The 19,061-nt window shown below is 38.2% G+C and overlaps 1 protein-coding gene across 5 annotated transcripts in view; it reads left to right on the top strand.

Moving 5' to 3' along the window:
- The first annotated feature begins 51 nt into the window (after positions 1-51).
- VPS35L (VPS35 endosomal protein sorting factor like) overlaps positions 52-19,061 on the top strand; it is a 51,459-nt gene continuing 32,449 nt past the window's right edge. For 3 of the 5 annotated variants that reach the window (XM_051632660.1, XM_051632659.1, XM_051632663.1), the window contains exons 1-15: positions 52-105; positions 1,609-1,708; positions 2,698-2,865; positions 3,194-3,316; positions 3,672-3,696; positions 4,753-4,829; positions 5,848-5,976; positions 9,067-9,151; positions 10,120-10,179; positions 12,139-12,235; positions 12,641-12,688; positions 13,708-13,801; positions 15,571-15,648; positions 16,025-16,147; positions 16,877-16,923. In XM_051632660.1, the coding sequence (XP_051488620.1) occupies positions 89-105; positions 1,609-1,708; positions 2,698-2,865; positions 3,194-3,316; positions 3,672-3,696; positions 4,753-4,829; positions 5,848-5,976; positions 9,067-9,151; positions 10,120-10,179; positions 12,139-12,235; positions 12,641-12,688; positions 13,708-13,801; positions 15,571-15,648; positions 16,025-16,147; positions 16,877-16,923 (1,271 nt within the window). In that variant the 5' untranslated portion in view covers positions 52-88. Of the gene's footprint in view, positions 106-1,236; positions 1,258-1,608; positions 1,709-2,697; positions 2,866-3,193; positions 3,317-3,671; positions 3,697-4,752; positions 4,830-5,847; positions 5,977-9,066; positions 9,152-10,119; positions 10,180-12,138; positions 12,236-12,640; positions 12,689-13,707; positions 13,802-15,570; positions 15,649-16,024; positions 16,148-16,876; positions 16,924-19,061 lie in introns of those variants that run through there. The other 2 variants (XM_051632661.1, XM_051632662.1) reach the window with 2 other exon arrangements.

The raw sequence follows: 19,061 nt of genomic DNA, 5'->3' as shown, positions 1-19,061 counted from the left end.
TTTTCTGGGCCCCGCCTCCCGGCCCCGCCGCGGGGGCGGGGCGGGAAATGGCGGCGGGCGGCGCCGCCTCAGGTGACGGGGGGACAAGATGGCCGCCTTCCCCTGGTGAGGCTGCGGGGCCTCGGGGCGGCGCTGCGGGCGGGCAGGGCCGGGGAGCTGGCGCTGAGGGGGCTGCGCGTTCCGCGGCTGTGGCAGGCGGGTCCTCAGCCTCGGCACCTGGCGGGGCCGCGGGGCTGAGGCGGTTCGGAGGGCGTCCCGAGGGAGCGGAGCTGGGCTGGGGGAGCCGGGCTGCTCCCGGGGATGCTCCCGGCGAGGTTTGGGGTCGCTCGGCCTCAGGGGCTGGGAGGGAGCCGGGGCGCTGCAAACCAGCGGCTGTCTGGAGAAATCTGAAGATAGCGATCCGGTGGTAGCACCGTTTGTAGCTGCAGGGCTGCCGGGTTAGCCCTCAGGTGGGCCTGGCGGGAGCGGGCCGGGGCAGCGGTTCAGCTGCTGTTCGCTGTCTCTCTCAGGCTCTTTAGGGGTATATACGGTGTTTGGGGGCTGCAAACTGAAGAGAGAGGCTGAGTCAGCTTCTAGCGACCTGCAGTATTTCTACAGGAAAATCTGGTGTGCAGCTGTAGAGGCTGCAGTGTGTAGGACGTGGAATAACCGTCTGGTGTTTTTTACGGAAAGGAAGGATAAAATGGGTGCTCTTCAGATGGCAGAGTAAAGGAAAATATGCTAATAGTTCATTTTTCTCCAAACCTGCCCTTGTTTACAAATGAGCTGATTTTCTGTTTCTGAGAGGCTTTTTCTCCTGAGGTTAATGTTCTTTTAACACACTGAATCTATCTAACTTGCTGGTTTTAATGTGACTGATGGGTTATAGTCATGAGCAAACTAGAAATCTAGTTTCTAGATCACAATAGTACTAGTTTCTGGTAATCCACAAACTGATGTGGAGCCAGGAAAAGTAATATGCACCCATTAGACCAAATTAGAGCATTAGGTTGTCAAAAAGTGTTCCCTATATATGCACGGTCACAGGAGAGGCGTGGAAATAAAGAACTGTAACAGGGTGATAGGAATGCTATAATTGGGCAGAGTTTGTCTGGAAGATTTTTTGTCCAAATCGTAAATAACCCATGAAGCAAGTGAGCAAAGAGAATAATTGACTCATGGGATAACAGTAAATTAGAGACACTATTCAAGTATAAGGAAAAGGAGCTGAAGATCAAGAAAACGTGGATTTCACTGGACCCTTTCTCTTGCTCTGCTGTATGTCATTGTATGTCAAAGTTTCCCTGCAGAGTGGTACAACTATAAATTAATCTTAATTTTTATTTTTTCAGTGTCCCTATTTAACCATTACTAGGAGTCCATGCAGTTAAAATAAATTAATTTATTATATTGATGTGTTGTCAGAGACACTAGAAAGTGTTTCTATCTCCTAAGTCTCTTTCAAAACTGTCATCTGGTGTTGGTCAGGGAAGTTTTAATCCCCCTTTTTTGCCTTACTACATTTTTTGTAAATACTTCTGCATTTCTGTAGACATAGGATATGTTTCTTAGTCTGTAAGTGTGTGATTATTTGTATCCATATATATAATTTCCCTTTTACTTGTTAAGGCATGCGAGATCAAGAAACTATGTTTCAGAATCTGAAGTGTGCAAACTGGAATCTGTGCCCTTGGATTTTGGTGATTACCATCCACTGAAGCCAATTACAGTGAGTCGTTCTTTGTACTTTTGGAAAACAAATGTGATTTGAACTGATTGTGCTCCTCTTCTTTCTTCCATTCCTTTACAATTAAAAGGCTTTGAAGTTGGTGTGGTACTACTGAGGTTGCTCTCTATGTTAGTGGCCTTTTAACTTAGAGGCATCAAGGTTTATTCCTTTTGTCCTTCACAGAAATTTTCTGGTGCTCTCATGTGTCAAGAGCAGTTGTCTTTAGACAAATACAGTGTTGCAACTTGTGGCTTTTCTTGGCTGCATTAAATGCGGAATAATGGATGTAAAATCAAAGTGTTGCCTTACAAATAACCTGCATAATTGCTTGATGTAAGATTTGTTTGTGAGTTAACTTCCAGTCATCTGGATGCTTTGAAACTTTTATCGTTTCTTTAATGTATGAGAGGCTTTTAAAATGTGTGCAGAAGAATCCAGCTTCAAAGAGATGAGTGTCATACACTAATGAATGATAAATGGGCAGCAGTTTCTACTCAGGAAGGTCAGTAGGGAGATAAGACAGAGGCCTTACGAGTGGATTTGATGTTCTGGGCTTGAGTATTTGTCGAGAGCCGGTACCAGGGGGTTTAGACTTATGTGGGGAAGAAAAGAACAGTTTCCCACAGTATTGTACAAGAAAAGTAAAGATGAGACTGGCAGAGGAAATCAAACAGCAAGAAGAAGGTTGGAGAGGCGGGAGAAAAACAATAAAATAGAGGAAGGATACTGAAATTTAGAATGGTGGTGGTTATAGTTCTGTAAACTTAGAACTGGAAGGGAAAACAAAAAAGGAAAGGAAATGCTATTGAAGAGTGCCTCCAGATTCTGGGGAAAAGGAAGTGCTTCAATTTATATGCTGATCCTTGATTTAAAGAGTTCCTTTGGTTGGTCTCATTGCAACAGCACAACTTCTGTACCACATGTTTTGATGATTTATTAAAGGGCAAGAGAAAGCCTTTTTGTTTACTGGCTTTGAACTTGTCTTTTAGGTTACTGAATCCAAGACCAAGAAAACAAACCGGAAAGGAAGTACTTCTTCTACCTCTTCTTCTTCTTCTAGTTCTATGGTGGATCCACTGAGCAGTGTATTGGATGGTACTGATCCCTTGTCATTATTTGCAGCAGCTGCAGATCCTGTCCCTACTACTGCTACCATGGTAACACTGGGGAAAAGTGATCTTAAAAAAATTATTTTTAAAAGACTCAAAACAAAACTAGAAAGCCAACCCTGGAGAGAATATATTTGTCTCACCAGCTAGGAGATTAATGCAAATAGGAAACATACTGTATTAATAGAATCATGTATCGGTTTTTTTATTTACCTATGTATATCTGGCTCATTTTTTTAAATATGGATTTATTTTTTTTTGTATTGGAACTTTTGGAAGGATTAGTTAGCACTTAAACCATTAAGTTGAACTTTATCAGCTTTCTCCTTTTTTTCCAGATGTGTATTTAACATTTGCATTTGTACTCTCCTCGTAGGATGGTGCACGAAAGAAACGGGACAAAGATGACAGTTCAGCAGTGGGAAGTGACTTTGAGCCATGGTCAAGCAAACGTAGTGAAATCCTTGCTAGATACACAACAACAGAAAAGCTTTCTATTGTAAGTGACAGCTTCTCTGGTTTTATTTATTTGTACTGGAAATGTAATGGATTTTGGATGTGGCCATTTTGTAATTCTTTCATGAGTAAATACTGCTCCTCCTAAATTTCAGTTTCAGCAGAAAGCTGTAGCACAAGCCCTCACTTGTAGTGATTGTTCTGGAGCTGAGTCCAAAAGTCTGTTGGCACTTAGAAATCTTCAGTTTCTCTTTTTTGTAACAGTACAAATAACTTTTGGTCTTTTGTCTACTTCTGTATGATTAGAGGCTTAATTAGCAGTGTAATTACCCCCTGCATTCTTGGAATTCTAGTGAGTAGATGTTTTCTAAAAGTCTGCTTTTGCTGTTTCTTCACAGAATTTGTACATGGGATCAGAAAAAGGTAAGCAGTTTCTCTAACAGCAACAGGTTTTACTTCAGGTGGGGTTCGGTGACAGGTTTGTGGTCAAGAATAGCTGAGATGTGTTTTCCTGTCCTCGCCTGTTCTGACATGTGGTTGGATCTCTGATTTTGTGAATAAGATTTCTGCTGTTTTTTTTACTTAAAATGGTTGTTGAAAACAAACCACTCAGCCACCTTCTCTTGTATTCCCGTAGGCTAATGAATTTGCAATTCCGTGTTGGAGGAGGAAAAGAAATTCACTCCTTTCCACTGTAGCTTAATACTTGCTTCCATTTAAAGAGAGTAATGATGTTTTGAGGACCATGTTCATCATCTCTTCTGCTTGCTGGAAGGAAAAGCAAACAAGTCCCTTAGGAACTTGTTCCATTGTTCTCTTTACATGCAAGTGAAATATTTCAAGGATATGCCCAGTGTTCAAAAAAAGAACCAAATATTAAATATTTTAGCGTGTTTTCTAGCAAAGCAAATCCATGCTAGGTGAGCATAGCTGATTGCATAGTAAAACAGAATCTTAATATATGAGTAAACATGCAGCATTTCAGCTTCTGCAATGAAGGGAAATACTGCTTAGAAATGCAAATGATCAAACACTGAAACAAGATGTTTAGGGAGCATGTGACATCTGCATCCTTAGATACTGTTAGAATGACTGGATATAACCCTGTGCAACCCCTTACAACTTCAAAACTGGACCTGCTTTGAGGAGGTTAGTTGGACACAGACCTCTGTAGGGCTTTTCTAACCTATATTGTCCTGTGGTTCTATGCAGTGGTTCTTTCCTTACCATAAAAACTTACAAGAAAATCAATTTATATTCAGTTTTGCTTACTTGTAATTCCCTGTTCCAAGTGAGCTAACTGTAGGTACATTCAATTGTGTGTCTTCAGGAACAGTCAACAAATAGATCACACCACTTGTCTTCTGTCATGGAAGCTGACTAGTTGTCAGAGTCTGCCAAGCTCCTTCAGGCTTGTTTCTCTTTAAAAATCCTGAGTGTTTAAATGTTGAAGAAACTCAAACATGTAATTCTTCACAGGAAAAGCTACAACTGCTGGCTCAGCGGTTTCTGAAAAAGTGAGGACAAGGTTAGAAGAACTGGATGATCTGGAAGAGGTGAGAAAGTGTTCTGATCCAGTTGCATCTTAACCTTAGAAGTGAAATAAATTTGTGAAATAAAAATCTTTTATTACACCTTTTAAAAAGGTCCTGGTTCTGCATGTGCTTATGCAGCATTTAGATAAAGATGTGCTTTCCATGGGGCTCTGCCACTTAACTAACATAAGGTTGTTCGTGGGCTGAGCCAGCACAGTTCTAGTAGCTGCATATCACTAATAAAGGATTGGATTATTGTAGTAGAAAAATGAAGTACCTTTTATCATAAGGAAATACGTAACCTTTTGTGAAACTCTATTTGCATTTGTGTTTATCTCTTCATCTGTGATTGCTTTTACTGACGTTTGTTTTTTTTAAAACTAGTCCTGAAGGTAGTTTTTAATGTTGCTGATACTTCCACAGAAAACTGTCCAGAACTATTTTCTGATTTTTCTAAATGCATTTATTATCACTCTGTTCCTGTGTCAGTTTGATTCTAAAGCTTCAACAATTATTTCTGCTTCCAGTGTTTCACTAATTTATTTTTGATACATAATCTTTTTATAAGGTTGGTAAGATCTTCTGGAAAAAAGATCATAGTAATGCTCCAGTGCTGAGCATGAAATGAAGACAGTTTTATTTTCTTACTGAGGGTGAAGCACAGCTGGATTTTTCTTGCTGTCAGCAAAGTTTTAGGACCTTGCTGGCAAAACATTTCATTTCTGTCTGATTCTGCTTCTGCATAGGTGCTAGTGTGCTTATGTATAGTGTACTAATTATGCCATCAGTAGAATACTAATGATGCCATAAGTTTGGGTACCAGCACGTATCTCTCTTGAAAACCAAAGCACTTGTGTTGCACTCCTGTGCCAAACACCTGCAGTATTGATGCTGCAAAGGTAAGAATGGAAAATTAGGTAATTGTGTAATAAGTTTTGTGGGCTTCCCCTCTTCCCCCCAAGCGTTTTCACTCTATAATAACAGCATTCTCCTTCCTTCCCTCCCTCTCTTGTTAAGTAGACTTGTGTTTTCTTGCCAGGGGTCCCAGAAAGAGCTGTTGAATCTGACTCAGCAGGATTACATGAACCGAATTGAAGAATTGAACCAGTCTCTGAAGGATGCTTGGTCCTCTGATCAGAAAGTAAAAGCTCTGAAAATAGTCATCCAGGTCAGTTTTACATTTTTGCTCTCCACAGAACTGATGAGTTTGGTGGTTTGGGTTGCCCAGTTTCTTTATTGGGGATGGATGGGTTTCTGTTATTTGTTTATAATTTTTCTACTATTTTCTTCAGTTATTCACTGAAACAAAATTCTTTCAGTTTTATGACTTCTGACAACAGTTAGATTTTCAAATCTGTTGTTATATATTGATTTTTACTAGGGTATGTGGGAGGGAATTCACATTAAAAGACAGTGGCCAAATGGCAGATGTGGAAATGTCATCTGGTTAAGAATCATTAGTAAAAAATAACATGCAATGGTTTCAGCTCTTTCTAGGACATGTGGTTTCCTTTTCTTTCCTCTTCTCTACCCCCTTTCCCCTCACCTCCCATACCAGGATGGCTTTTTGAAAGTCAGTGTTTCCCCCATCCAGACTTACTAAGGCAGCTGAATAATCTGATTTAGGACCCTACCAACATAGAAAAAGCACCACCAGATTTTTTAAGTGTTTGGATTGTTTTGTTTTTAATAAACTTCTCCACAGTCTTCGTCTAGTTTATTTGGGGTGATGGGCTGTAAGGAGGGTAGAGTGGAATAGGACAATCAAATGCTCTTGTTTGGCTTGGCCTTTATAAAAAGACCGGAGGCAGAGTTCATCAGAGGACAGAGGAGATAATGACATCCTTAAAAGCTGTAAAACTGATGTAATGCTGGTAATCATCAAGCGGGGTTATATAAAGTAAGGATTCTTTTTTTTTCATGCTGGATACTCTTGTAAAAACTGTTTGCAGTAATTTCAGCTTAAATTGTGGTAAAGACAGTAAAGGAAATGAAACACAAATGAAGGGACAACAGAAAATTATGTGCCTTAGAGTGACTAATGTTTTTTTGTAATACTATTAAATGAGCACTATTATTCTTAAAAAAAAATCCAATTAAAACATTGTGAAGTGTAAGTATCTTGGTGAAAGAAAATACAGTATTAAAAATCTGGAGGAGAAAAGGGACATGGACTTACTGTGTGTGACATGCAGAGATAATATATGCATTAATACTTAAATATATTCTTTTACAAATGGTTTCACAAATGATTTTGAATATAGTTTCTAAGATGGAATTCAGTGTTTTCTTTTAGGAAAGTAGTATAAAAATTGCATCTGTTTATCTCCAAGTGTTGTCTGTATTGTTAACTTTGCATTTGAACTTCACGCTGCAGATGTTCAGCATTAACTGAGAGCCTGGGTAAGAATGGAATAGAGTTTGGGTAATTAAGGTGGTTTCAAAAATCTTTCATAAAGAAGACTATAGATAACTATTAATAATTTTATATTTATAATGCAGGATAGGGTAGAAACGTGACTTTACATGTTGTGGTTCTTCTTAGTAAATAACAATTTTAAGAATGTTGTATCCTCTTAAAGAATGAAGCAGTTTTCTTGACATCAGGCTGTGTTTATATACATAGATCATAATCATTAATATAGTGTAAAATAGGAGGAGTAAGTGTGGCCATTTTTTTGTTGACATTTTCAGAAATGTATAATGGGCTGGAAAAAACTATTTTAGTTTGGATGCCAGAATTATCTTAGGAACTAAGGATGAAATTACACAAGATGTTTCATTTGGACATTGGGAATGGACCCTTCATTCCCTATGAGTTTTACAGATTCTGAAGTGTCAGAAGGGTTCTGGTTGTTAAGGCAGGCATTGAATTTCTAACATCCGTTTCTCGAGTGCCTTTTTACAAGATACTTTACTTGTCAAGATGGAGTAAGCTAAGCTACTTAGGGTAAGCTGAAGTAAGTTGATTATCTATGTGAGCTCTAGAAGAGTGGTAAGTGTTCATGGTGTTTGTAAGGTCCTAAACAGCTGCTGGATTACCTTTCTGTGGAGGCAACTGACTTGCCATGCAGCAGGGAAGGTCCTGCTGTGGTTGTGAGATGTGAATGCTGTCTTTGGTGCACTCTTAGGTTCCTCCATGAAGAAAAAAGCAAAAAGACAACGTGTGTTTAATAATCTTCAAATATAATTATTTTATTGTTTAAACAAGGCAGTCTTTTGGGGGTTCTGATTTGATTCCTGGATTTTTGGCATGTAATGAAAACTTGAACTTTATTTATTCCACTGAGATTGAAGAATTGTCTCCTGATGAAGGAGAGAAGGGACAGAGATACTGTACTTGTCACTCTTAGAGACCACAGAAGACTTGTGGTCAGAGCTGTGTTTGGTTCACCTAGAGAGGAGGAGGATTTCTCTCCCAGTCAGTCATCTGCCTGTTTTCTTCAGGTGGAGATTGATTCTCTGTGACAAAGGTTTTGGCTGCAGTTTAATCTGCAGGCTTTGCACCACTTTGGAAAACAAAGTATAGCTTGATTAAATGTCTTCATAATACCTTCATTCCTCATTGTATGTTGAATTCATATAATAAATGGTTTCTATCTGGTCTTGTACTCCAAGATACTAGAACTAAGTTGGCTGTTTTCAAACATGACTTTGCACCAGCCATCATTATAGTCCAGCTGCCATGACCTAGTTGGATGCCTGTGGGTGGTGACTGATGACAGGTTCCTCCTTGGGCCTGACTGTGGACCAGCTAGACTGTTTCCAAAGTCTTTATACTGCTTATGTGAGCCACAAAAATGTGCTGAGAAGCTTGTTAACTAAAGTTTTATAATTGTTTCTTAGTTTAGTCTATATAAAATACTGGGTTTGATATGGATGGTTAGAGAGATGGTGAGAAACTGAAAAAAGCCCTTAAAAATTGGTTTAGAAAATAAGTGCCTTTTTATGCTTCTTGGAGATAATTTGTCTTGTCTGAACTAATAGGCAGATCTGAAACCCTGCATTGTAGGTTAACTAGTCTGAAGGAAAAACAGATGTGTGACTGGCTCTGCTGGAAATGAAGAATAACCTGAAAAATACAGAAAGTGCCACGATGTGTTGTGCTGCAGATTCTTGTGCTTTTAGCTGGATAGTTCTTTATATTTGTTCTTTCCTTCTGTAGATATGAATCTGTTCCAGCTTGTCTGGAGTAAAATCAGGAACTTACAATGTGCTCTAAAAATGTTTCTTTTTTCTTTCTTTTTTTTTCTCTTAGTGTTCTAAGCTTCTTTCAGACACAACAGTAATCCAGTTTTATCCAAGTAAATTCGTATTAATTACAGATATCCTTGATACTTTTGGTAAGTGTCCTAATGTGCCAGACTTACTACATAATTGTTAACATGATTAAATTAGTTTTTTGTAATTATTGAAAACATCAAAGTTATCAAAAAAGCACTGAAATTACTCTAAGTTTTAACACAGAGTATTTCTAACATAAACATTTGGACAAAGTAGTATAAATGTGGTATATAGTTGTTCAAAAACTCTTACGAGTGAAGTCTTTAAAATAAAAATACTCATTTTGTAGGTCTATGCTTTATATGTTAGTAAATATCTCAAACAAAGCCTTGGGGAAAAATAATGATTCCTGCATTTTGAAATTTAAACCACATTGTCATTATTATGAAAATATTTTCGTTTGGGTAGCCTCTTGACTCAATCATTCATTCTACTTGTATTTGAAGACAGAAAGTTTTCTTTAGCTGAATAGGGACTATGAAGTGATCAAAATGTAGTTACTGAACTTTTTAATCTATGTTTATTGTTTTTAAATGATCCTTTAAGTGAAATTGTCAGCCCCTGCATGTGATTCTCTTGGTTTTCTACCATGTTGTGGAAAAGATTTACAACAGCATTCAAAGTTGAAGGGTATTTTCGTGTTTAGCAGGATGTGCTATGACATAGATCCAGTTGTTTTTTTCCGATGTTGCTTCCTTTTTGTGTTCTTTCCTACTTACTGGAAGTTGCTGAAGATAACGCAATATCCCAACTCAGCAAAGACAGGACACCATCTGTCCTTTCCTGGCAGGAATCTGACCTGTGTGCTACCTCGGCTCTGAGGGGAGCAAGACAAATATTTTGTAGACTGTGAAGTGCTGAATTCAGACTTAACGTTTCAGCCTCACTAGAGGGCAGCAGCCTGTCAGTGTTCTGGGAAATGTTTTCATCTCGTGTCAGTGGATGTTAGAGAGAAAACCTTTGTATCGACATTTTGTGTTTTACAGTTCATCAGTTCGTTATGAATGATTTTTTATTTTTTTTTAAGGGAAACTGGTGTATGAAAGAATCCTGACAATGTGCGTGGACAATCGTGTCCCTTTGCCAGGTAACTGTGTTTGTTTCTACTGAGTTCCTGTGAAAAGTCATGTCCAAACTAATTTGGGCAAGGTTAAACAGGACCCAGGCTGCTTTGTTTCCCATTAAAAAAGTTCTGATTTGCATGTAGTAATTTTTAGTTTTTAACGGAGTAAAATCCATTGCTTATAGCTTTTACCATCCACAGTGTTTATGCAAGTTTACATTTTGACTGTGAAGAATACACAGACAAAGCTGAGAGTCTCAGTTTTTGGTAAATAGATGTTTTGTTGCTGCATTGGAAACTGTTGACAGTTTTGCTTTAATTAGGGAACAATTTTCAAAAAAGCAGCAGGCTGCCAATATGAACTTTCTAACTTGGGCTCTTTTAATTTTTTCACTTGAAGTTCTAGAATAACTTAAAAGTTTAATTTGACATAAATTTTACAGTACAAGTGTATATGGAAGTACTTCTTTAGGAAGGTACCAAAACATTCCATTGAAATAAGGGCTTTTCCTTGCAATTTGGAGTGTATTAAGTGCATGTCCTTGAAATAGTAAACCTCACTCTGTGGTTGTCAGTGCAACAGTACCAGTAGGTTACAGTTAAATCCATAGAATTTGATCTAGAAGCCTGAAACCAGCAAATATTTAAATTTGAAATAAACTTAGATAAAAAAACTGGTATTTCATTGCTTCAGCTTTGATAAACTGTTCTTAGAACATGTTCTTATAATGAAGGCAGACAGTTCTCACAGCATGTCAAATACTGGCAGTTACCCCTGTTCTGGAGAGCTGAGCTCATGCTTGCAGCTATCTGGCTGCTGGGAGCATTGTTGGTGGGATCTTCCCATTCAGCTAGAAAAGTGGGAGGAAGAGAAGGAAAAGCTGTGCTGTGCTTGCTGTGCATGGCAGTGGGAACCCCTGGGGATTTCAGGCCCAAACTCCATGTTTGTCCCTTGGCAATTAAGTAAAACAGGGTTGGACGAAAACACCTGTAGCCCTGGGTGAGAAAGAACATCTGCCTGTACTCAGTATCTGGCCTGTGGCTCTCTAGTCTGGGAAGTGGAAAACTTGATTGTGGAACAGGAGCTTCTCACCTTCTGGAGGCAGGGAGGGAGACCACTGGTGTTTTAAACCTGTTCTACCAGTAGTTTATAAGTAGACATTCACAGCAGAAGCTGCTTGAGTAGCTTTAACGCTGACAGAAGAAGGACTCATCCTTCCCAACCATCTTGACTGAGACCTGAGTTGATCCCAAGAAAGCTGTTTTGGCCTCCTGTTCCATGCAATCTAGAGGAAGAGGAGGCAGTTAGCCATGCAACTGCATGCCTGTCTGACCAGAGCACTGTCCCCATAACCCATCCGTTCCACCCCAGGGTGGCAGGTTTTTCCTGCTGGCAGCTGACACAAATAGTCCCAAAGCTCATGAGGAGGTAACTGTGCTGCAGTGTTAGGTGTTTAGCATGCAAAAACAAGTGTTCTGTCAGTGTTTAATATTTCCTGCTTCTTTCAATATAGTTTTAAATAATACTCTTTAAAAATTATATTACCCTTTTAAAGTAAAGAATTTGAGTGCTTCTAATATCCTTTATATGTATGCATTTGTTATAGATTTTTATACATGTATTTGTTATAGATTCTTTTTACAATTTGTTACAGAATTTTTTTTTTACAATTTCTACTTTTGAGGGAAGGCAGAGGTTAGATTTCCAGGTAGCAAATCTGAGATTAGCTCTGAGTGCTTGACTTCAGCTTCTGAAATGTTACTCAGTGCAAGATGGAAGCTCTAGTTACCTCTTGTTCTCTGTGTACTTGGCTCTTACTGCTGCAAGAGAGAGCTGAGAATCAAATAGATATTGCCTAGATTATTGTGGTGCACCTAATTTCTTGTTGAAAGAGAATATGATTTTAGACCTAGAATGAAAAGTAACTTGTTGCCAGAAATAATGTAACTGTTTCTGGGTCGTTGTTTGTTTTTTTTCTCCAGATAATTTTTCTCCAGAGTGTGTCAATGATACTGCTAAAGAAACTTGCTTAAACTGGTTTTTCAAGATTGCTTCAATCAGAGAACTCATTCCCAGATTGTATCCTTGTCAAATGGGACTTTTGGAGTCTGCAGGTTTTTAACAGACTTGGCAAAAAATGAACATGTTTGTTTCAATAAAACCCACAGCAATCTGATGTTTATACTGACTTTGTTTTGTTTCAGGCAATATGTTTTACATCTAATTCTGAGTCATGTTTCGTAGCAAACTGAATGCTGAATTCCTGTCTGTGAGCAGCACGGCACTGATAAGAGTTGATGTGTGAGAACTTGGGAAACATTAAAAATCTTTTAGATAAATAATAAAAATCAACAAATTGTAGTGAGATTAGTTACAGAAGGCCTTGAAATACTTTGTTCAATGTGTATTTGGTATATAAGTTTGGTTTTGTAATTGTAAATGCCATGCATCTTAGTTTTGCTCCTTAACTTGGCTTCATTTTAGCTACGTGGAAGCAGCGATACTGAAGTGCAATAAGTTCCTATCCAAAACGTAAGAGTGAATGTAAAGTGTGGGAAAGAAGTGATTGGGCAGGCTTATGCACTAATTAAAGGAGTTAAGCATGAGAATTCCACGATTAATGGTGGATAAGGTCTTAATAGGTCTGAGGAAAAGCAGTACTGAGGGATTTTGGAGTTTTTGGTGGGAAAGCCATGGAGTAAATTCAAGCGGTACAATTTGGAATGCAATAGTGCTTACAATTTTGGAATATATGTATAATTGTGACATCAGGATATGCGTTTACATATTATACATTTGCATATTAGAAACCAGGGGCTTCAGATGGTGGAGGGGGAGGCAAGATTGTTGAGATGAGGGGGATGGAAAACTGAAAGGAATATATTGATGTGTCGTATTGTTAAACACTGAGTTGGAGAAACTGTTTAGGAGCAATGAGCCATTATCTGTTGAAAGTCTCAGTATATGCTTCAGATGCTTCAGAATTTTCAGTTGCTGAGCTGAACATGTTCCTTCATATGTAATTGTCCTTTTTCAGTTATGCTTTGAAATGAACGTTGTAAGCCAAATAGCTACTGTAGTGACAACTAAAAAGCAATTATTTTACTAGAATTGATGGGCATCATCTCCAGGCACTAGTACAGCTCGGTCAAAGAGGACCTGTGGGAAACTGAGGCATAGAAGGAGTTCTGCCAGTTCTGCTTTAAGCAGATGTTTTTTTCACATTGAATTACAGCCCTTCTAGAGCTCTGCTGTTCCTGCAAACTAGAGGAGTGTTTTAGTTGTGTATGACTTTTACAAGCCAAGCTTCCAACCTAGCTACCTGCACTACTCCTAATGGCAGATACTGCAATTTGAGTATATGATACGTGTTACTGTACACACAAAATTTTACTTCAGAAATAATTTTTTCTGCTAATATGCTTCATCACTGGTAGGTGTTTCTGTAATTTGTGCTCAATCTACAAGGCAGCTACTGAAGTTATCCGTACGTGATCTAATTCTGTTAGCACTTGTTAAATCTCATTTTCATTTCTGAAAAATCTCAACAGGGGGATTTCAGAATGTCTCCCACGGTTAACATCCATGATTAGAGGAATTGGAGATCCACTGGTTGCAGTCTATGCAAGAGCATACCTTTGCAGGGTAGGCTGTCATTTAACACTTCACATCTGTACCAAGGATTTACTGCAGCTAGCTCTGCCATTAAAGGAAAATTTCTTTGAACTACTGTTTTTATCTGAAGTGGTCAGCAGCCTGTCTCTTCCTTCTAGCAAACCGAATAATAAAATTCCACTTTTGTTTTAATAATGGGGAATCTTTCTGTAAGTGTTTTATAATAAGTAAAAATAATTTTATGTGCTACTTATGCTAGTTTTTCATCTTTAGGTTGGGCAAAACGTTAGGGACCTAAGTGGAAGGAGAGTTTGGTCTTTGGGGCTACGTGCTGTTGTCTGATTGCTGAGTTCTGCTTTTCGTAATTAGTACATGCAGTTTCCCATGTTTATCTTCCCCCTTCTACTGTTGGAGTGTATGTGGCAGGCAGAGAGCTGGCCAACTCCCTGACAGAGGAGCCACTTGAGAAAGTGTTTAGACAGTGGATTTTTTTCTGACTGTGCAGTGTGGCTTTGTTCTTATCCTCATCTACTCTTCCAGTTACCTGCCAAGATAAACTTACCCAAGAAGAGACCCTAAAATGATTCAAAAAGTCAATAGTGGAAAAATATTTGTGAAATACAGTTTTGAAATAGTGGCAGATATCGCAGCTCTAACTGGTAGGGCTGGTAATTAGCAATACTTGCAAGAAATCAGCTGCCGTTGTGAAATGCAACGGGTTTGTTCAGTGTGGATCTGTTATGTTTGAATCAACTGTCTAGTATGCTTTTGGTGTACTCCTCAGGAGTGTCCAGGTCAATTCTGGCATCTGCAAGTAATTGCTAACCTCTGGTTTACTCTGATAAATCAGCTGCTTAGTTTATTTGACTATTGAAATACAATAATGTCTGCATTTTTGTCATACTCTAATAATTCCTCCTACATAGTGCAAGGTTTCTGAAGGTTTTTTGGGAAACAGTATGTATGCACAGTCCACCTTTTACTGCTCATGACACAGCTAAAAGAGGTGCCCAATTATCAGATAGAGCAGTTAGAACTAATAATTTAGGTACCTCTGCTTTGTGATGCAGTCAGATAGGGTTGCATATGCTCAGGAGTCCCAAAAACTCCCAAAAAAGGGCAACCTTAAGCTGTTGACATGGATTCGTTTGTGTGTAAACGTGTTACTAACTTCTCATTCACTTCTGCATCTTTCTTTTTTCTTTAATAATATGCCACATTTTTATTTTTTTATATTTTAAAATCTGTGTTATTGAAAATTGTCCTGTATGGATGGATTAGTTTCCTTTGCAGTTGCAGCTTTACTACATAGACCTTGTGTTTATACATCACCTGATACTATTTATGAATATTTTATCCAAACCTATCCATATATTCATAATTTCCTTTGAGATCCTTGCTTCACTCTGTCCATGAAATAAATACACATGATTTTAAGTAATTTCTGAACTTTGACTTTTAAAATGTTCTTCACTGAAGGCTCTCTGCATACAATAAATATAAGCTGTTTCAGTGCAGGCTCAGGAGTAGGCACTGATTTCCTTACTGCTTGCAGATACTTGGAGCTGATGTTAGGAGAACCATGTTTAAACACAGCTGTGACTACCTCAGAGTATTTGTTAGTGGACATGCCTATAATAGTAAGCCAGGAAATAGTGAAAAGCACATGATTCAGTGCTGTTTGTTGATGTGATATGTGTAGGTAGGTGTACTCCTCTGGAAAACACATTTGTCTTGCAGTTGAAAAAGAATTGTAGGTGGTAGATGCACATAAAATCCTTCTCTTTCTTTTCATACAGGTTGGGATGGAAGTGGCACCACAACTCAAAGAAAGCCTTAACAAAAATTTCTTTGACTTTCTCCTCACATTTAAACAAGTAAGGAAATAGGGGTTTTATTTGCAAAATCACATAAATACACTCCTTAAACAAACTGCTGCATACATTTTAAAAATCTTTGACACTCTTAAATCTAGATTTAGGTATGTTCCTAGACCCAGATATAGTATGGAAAACTTTACATACATTCTGATAAGCTGAAACTGCTCTATTCAGCATGTTTCCATACTTTAATAATATATGTTATGAGTTTGGTACTTTATCCTCCACGTGCAAGGAATGCTTCAGACTACCTGTGTATCTTTGTGGTGATGTCTGTAGTAATTTCCATTCACACACAAACTTTCTCCAGTTTATCATAGCTCTTTTAAAATACATTTTCATAGTGACATGTTTTTGTCTTTCATTTCAACAGATTCATGGGGATACGGTTCAGAACCAGCTGGTAGTACAATGTGTGGAGATTCCTTTGTATTTGACTCTCTATTCTCCTGCTATAGACTGGATTTTGCAGTGTATTGCATACCATGCTCCTGAGGTAAGTAAGCCTTGTAATGCTGGGTACTAAAGGTAGTTTTGGGGTGAAGAGTTAGTTTAGCCTATTAAAAAAAACCCCCTCAGTCCTTACATGAGTGTGAAAGTGAGTATAAAAAGCTGAGACACACCTGCCTGTTTCTCTCTTCTATACAGGAAGAATGTTAATTTCCCCAAGGCTCTAGTTAGACTACTTTAAATTCATAACCAGTATTCCTGCTTGTTTCTTGCTGTCCTTCAGATAGTTTGATCTTTTTTTTCTGAATTCATTAGTTTCTTCTGTCATACATAAATCATTTATATCATTGTCATATAAAAATTATTTCAGTAAACTGTAGCTTCATAATTGTTTAACATAGTCAACAAGCTATTTTAATCTCAGCCTGTCTGTTTTGCATTCTGTGGTTGGTAATTTTCACCTCTCCTGCCAGAGGTAATTGGCTTGGCTGGTAAATAGTGATTATTTTGAGAAATGGCATGGCTGAAGGATTTCAAATTGGACTTCCCTGAAATGGTGGCTTTGATTAAAATCCCACTCTGCCTATTCCAGTTGGTGTCTTTTATCTTGTACTATACTGTTATTTTCTTGTGTTGTAAATACAGGTAGAACGGGATTGTTGAAATTTGTTGAGTAGGTAATTAAAACAGCTTTTAGTAGACTTCACTATAGTAATTAAAGCTGAATTGATTTGCAGGGTCTCTATGCACTAATTTTAATAAGTAATTTTTCCAGGTTCTGCTTACTGAGATGATGGAGAGATGCAAAAAATTGGGGAACAAGTAAGTATTGCAAAGTGTAGAGGACACAAGTCTGTAATGAGGACCCATGAGTTCCTGTAATAAAATTCTCTCTCTCCCTTTTGTAAAAACTTTTAGGATGCATAGTACAGCTTTTGTTTGCCCAGTAGCTTGCTAAATCATCGTTATGAACATCTATTTTCCAGAGATCAGTTCTAAAATGTGGTACATTACTTGTAGAGCAAAAGTTAAGTTTATTCACTTGGTTGATGCATTTGGGCTCCTAAGCCAAAGCTTAGGACATGTAATATGTTCTCCATCAGCCACGTGTCTGATTCCTGGTTGTCCTTCATTTTTTCTCTGTTTTCCTCCTCTTCCTTCTCCATAGTCAGCCCATACATGCATCTTGCAAGGGATGTTGTAAAGCAGCTGGCACCTTTGGAACATGGCAATATTTATGCAGCTGCTTTTTTCAACATTAAAATGGGTATCCCAGATGTCTCCTAGAAGTCTGTGTGCAGGCTAATCACCTTCAATCAGTAGTTCAGGAAGACGGTCTGAAAGTTTAGGAGGTACTTTCTGAGCTGTGTGACTCTGGTTTGGCCTGCTGATGAGCTCATCTCAGCTCATTTTATTGGCTAGGTAGGCTGAGTTCTGGGAAAGTGTTCAGCTACCTGTTTTTTCTCATGTGCTTTGCACAGCCCAGTTCTGCTGTGGCTAAGGAGCTAAAATATGTTAATCACTTAAATGAGGAATGCCAGCATTAGCATTCTGTGACTGAGCTAAGGAGTGCAGGGAAAGGGAGATTTAAAAAATGTGATGCAAAAATGCTGTTGTATAATATGGGTAAAAATAATCCACGTATTCTGCTGTATTAACAGTTTTATATAGGAGTTGATTTGTTCTGTGGAATTTATTTTTAAATCACCTTTTAGCATTTCTTGTTGTAAAGATGGTCTAGGGGCTTCTTCTTTGTGCCTATTTGCTCTTTGAAGGAAGGACAAAATGTTGAGCATAATGAGTTCTTTAAAATAAATGTTTTTGATACATGTCTTTTATTGGGAATTTGAATAATCTGGTTTTAGGTGATCTATTAAGCATGATAGTTCTTCATGGTAGTTCTCCACTTCTTTCAGAGTTCTGAGTTTATATGTCTTCTCATGACTGTCAAAATATTACCAAGCAAAAAGGCATCAGTTTATAAATATTTAAATAATCTCAGTATCTTGCAACTACATTGCAACCATTTAAGTGCTTCTCTGTATTGCAAAGCATATACCTAGTGAACTGGAAGTACTTGTCTAATGGTAAAATGCAAATTCCAGTCAAATTTCAATGGGACCACTATGCTCAGTCAGAAACACAGAGCATGCTGGGCTATTTTAAGAACTCCATAGAATTCCCCTCGAGGTAATCTGCCCCATATTCAGACTGTCTGTGTCAGACTAGTGAAGGACACTGTTTTATGAGGCAGCTTCTCTGCCAGCTCATGGCTGTCTTTGCCCGAAGGAATTGCCTTTTGAATGATACCAGATACTGTTTCTTACGTTTGCATAATAGTATTAGTGAACTTGGTTTTACATAATCCAGTGAGTTCGCTCTTCCATTGGTAGCTTTGGCTTGATAGTAGTACAAGGACAGATCTAAATGGTTAATCATAAATGTCTGAATATGTCAATGCCGGTTATTAATATCTTATGCAGTTATTGCATGATAATGACTCTTTGGATTTACTTTAATCCTAGCAACGCAGCCTCTAGCAATCTGACTTTTATAATGCAAATACATTTTCATTCAATGAGAAAAATTGCAGCAGAGGTTTTTCCCTGCCAAAATATACTTCTGAACTGTAGTTACAAAGACAGAGTAAGTTGCTAAAAGTGTTAGGTGCTACTGTTTTACTTGATCTTTCTAGCAAACTTCTGGTAAAATGATGGCTTCAAAAACCCTGTGTGGAGCAAGTATTCTAGAGGCTGGGTTACCTTTTCCTTATCTGATGGCTTAATATTTTCTTGTTTTGGTTATGCACTATTGCTCCTCATCAATGCAAGCTTGAATTGTGAGGGTTTTTTCTTCCTCCTCATTCTTAAAATTCAGAATTGATGCTGGACAGTTGTTAGTCTAAGAAGTTCAGATTAATATAAGTGAAAGGACAACAAAATTGTAGTTGATGCTGAGCT

Source organism: Apus apus, chromosome 14 (genome assembly GCF_020740795.1).
Source record: "Apus apus isolate bApuApu2 chromosome 14, bApuApu2.pri.cur, whole genome shotgun sequence".
NCBI classification, from domain to species: domain Eukaryota; kingdom Metazoa; phylum Chordata; class Aves; order Apodiformes; family Apodidae; genus Apus; species Apus apus.
The sequence above is the reverse complement of the archived record's forward strand: the minus strand, read 5'-3'. Positions and strand labels throughout refer to the sequence as shown.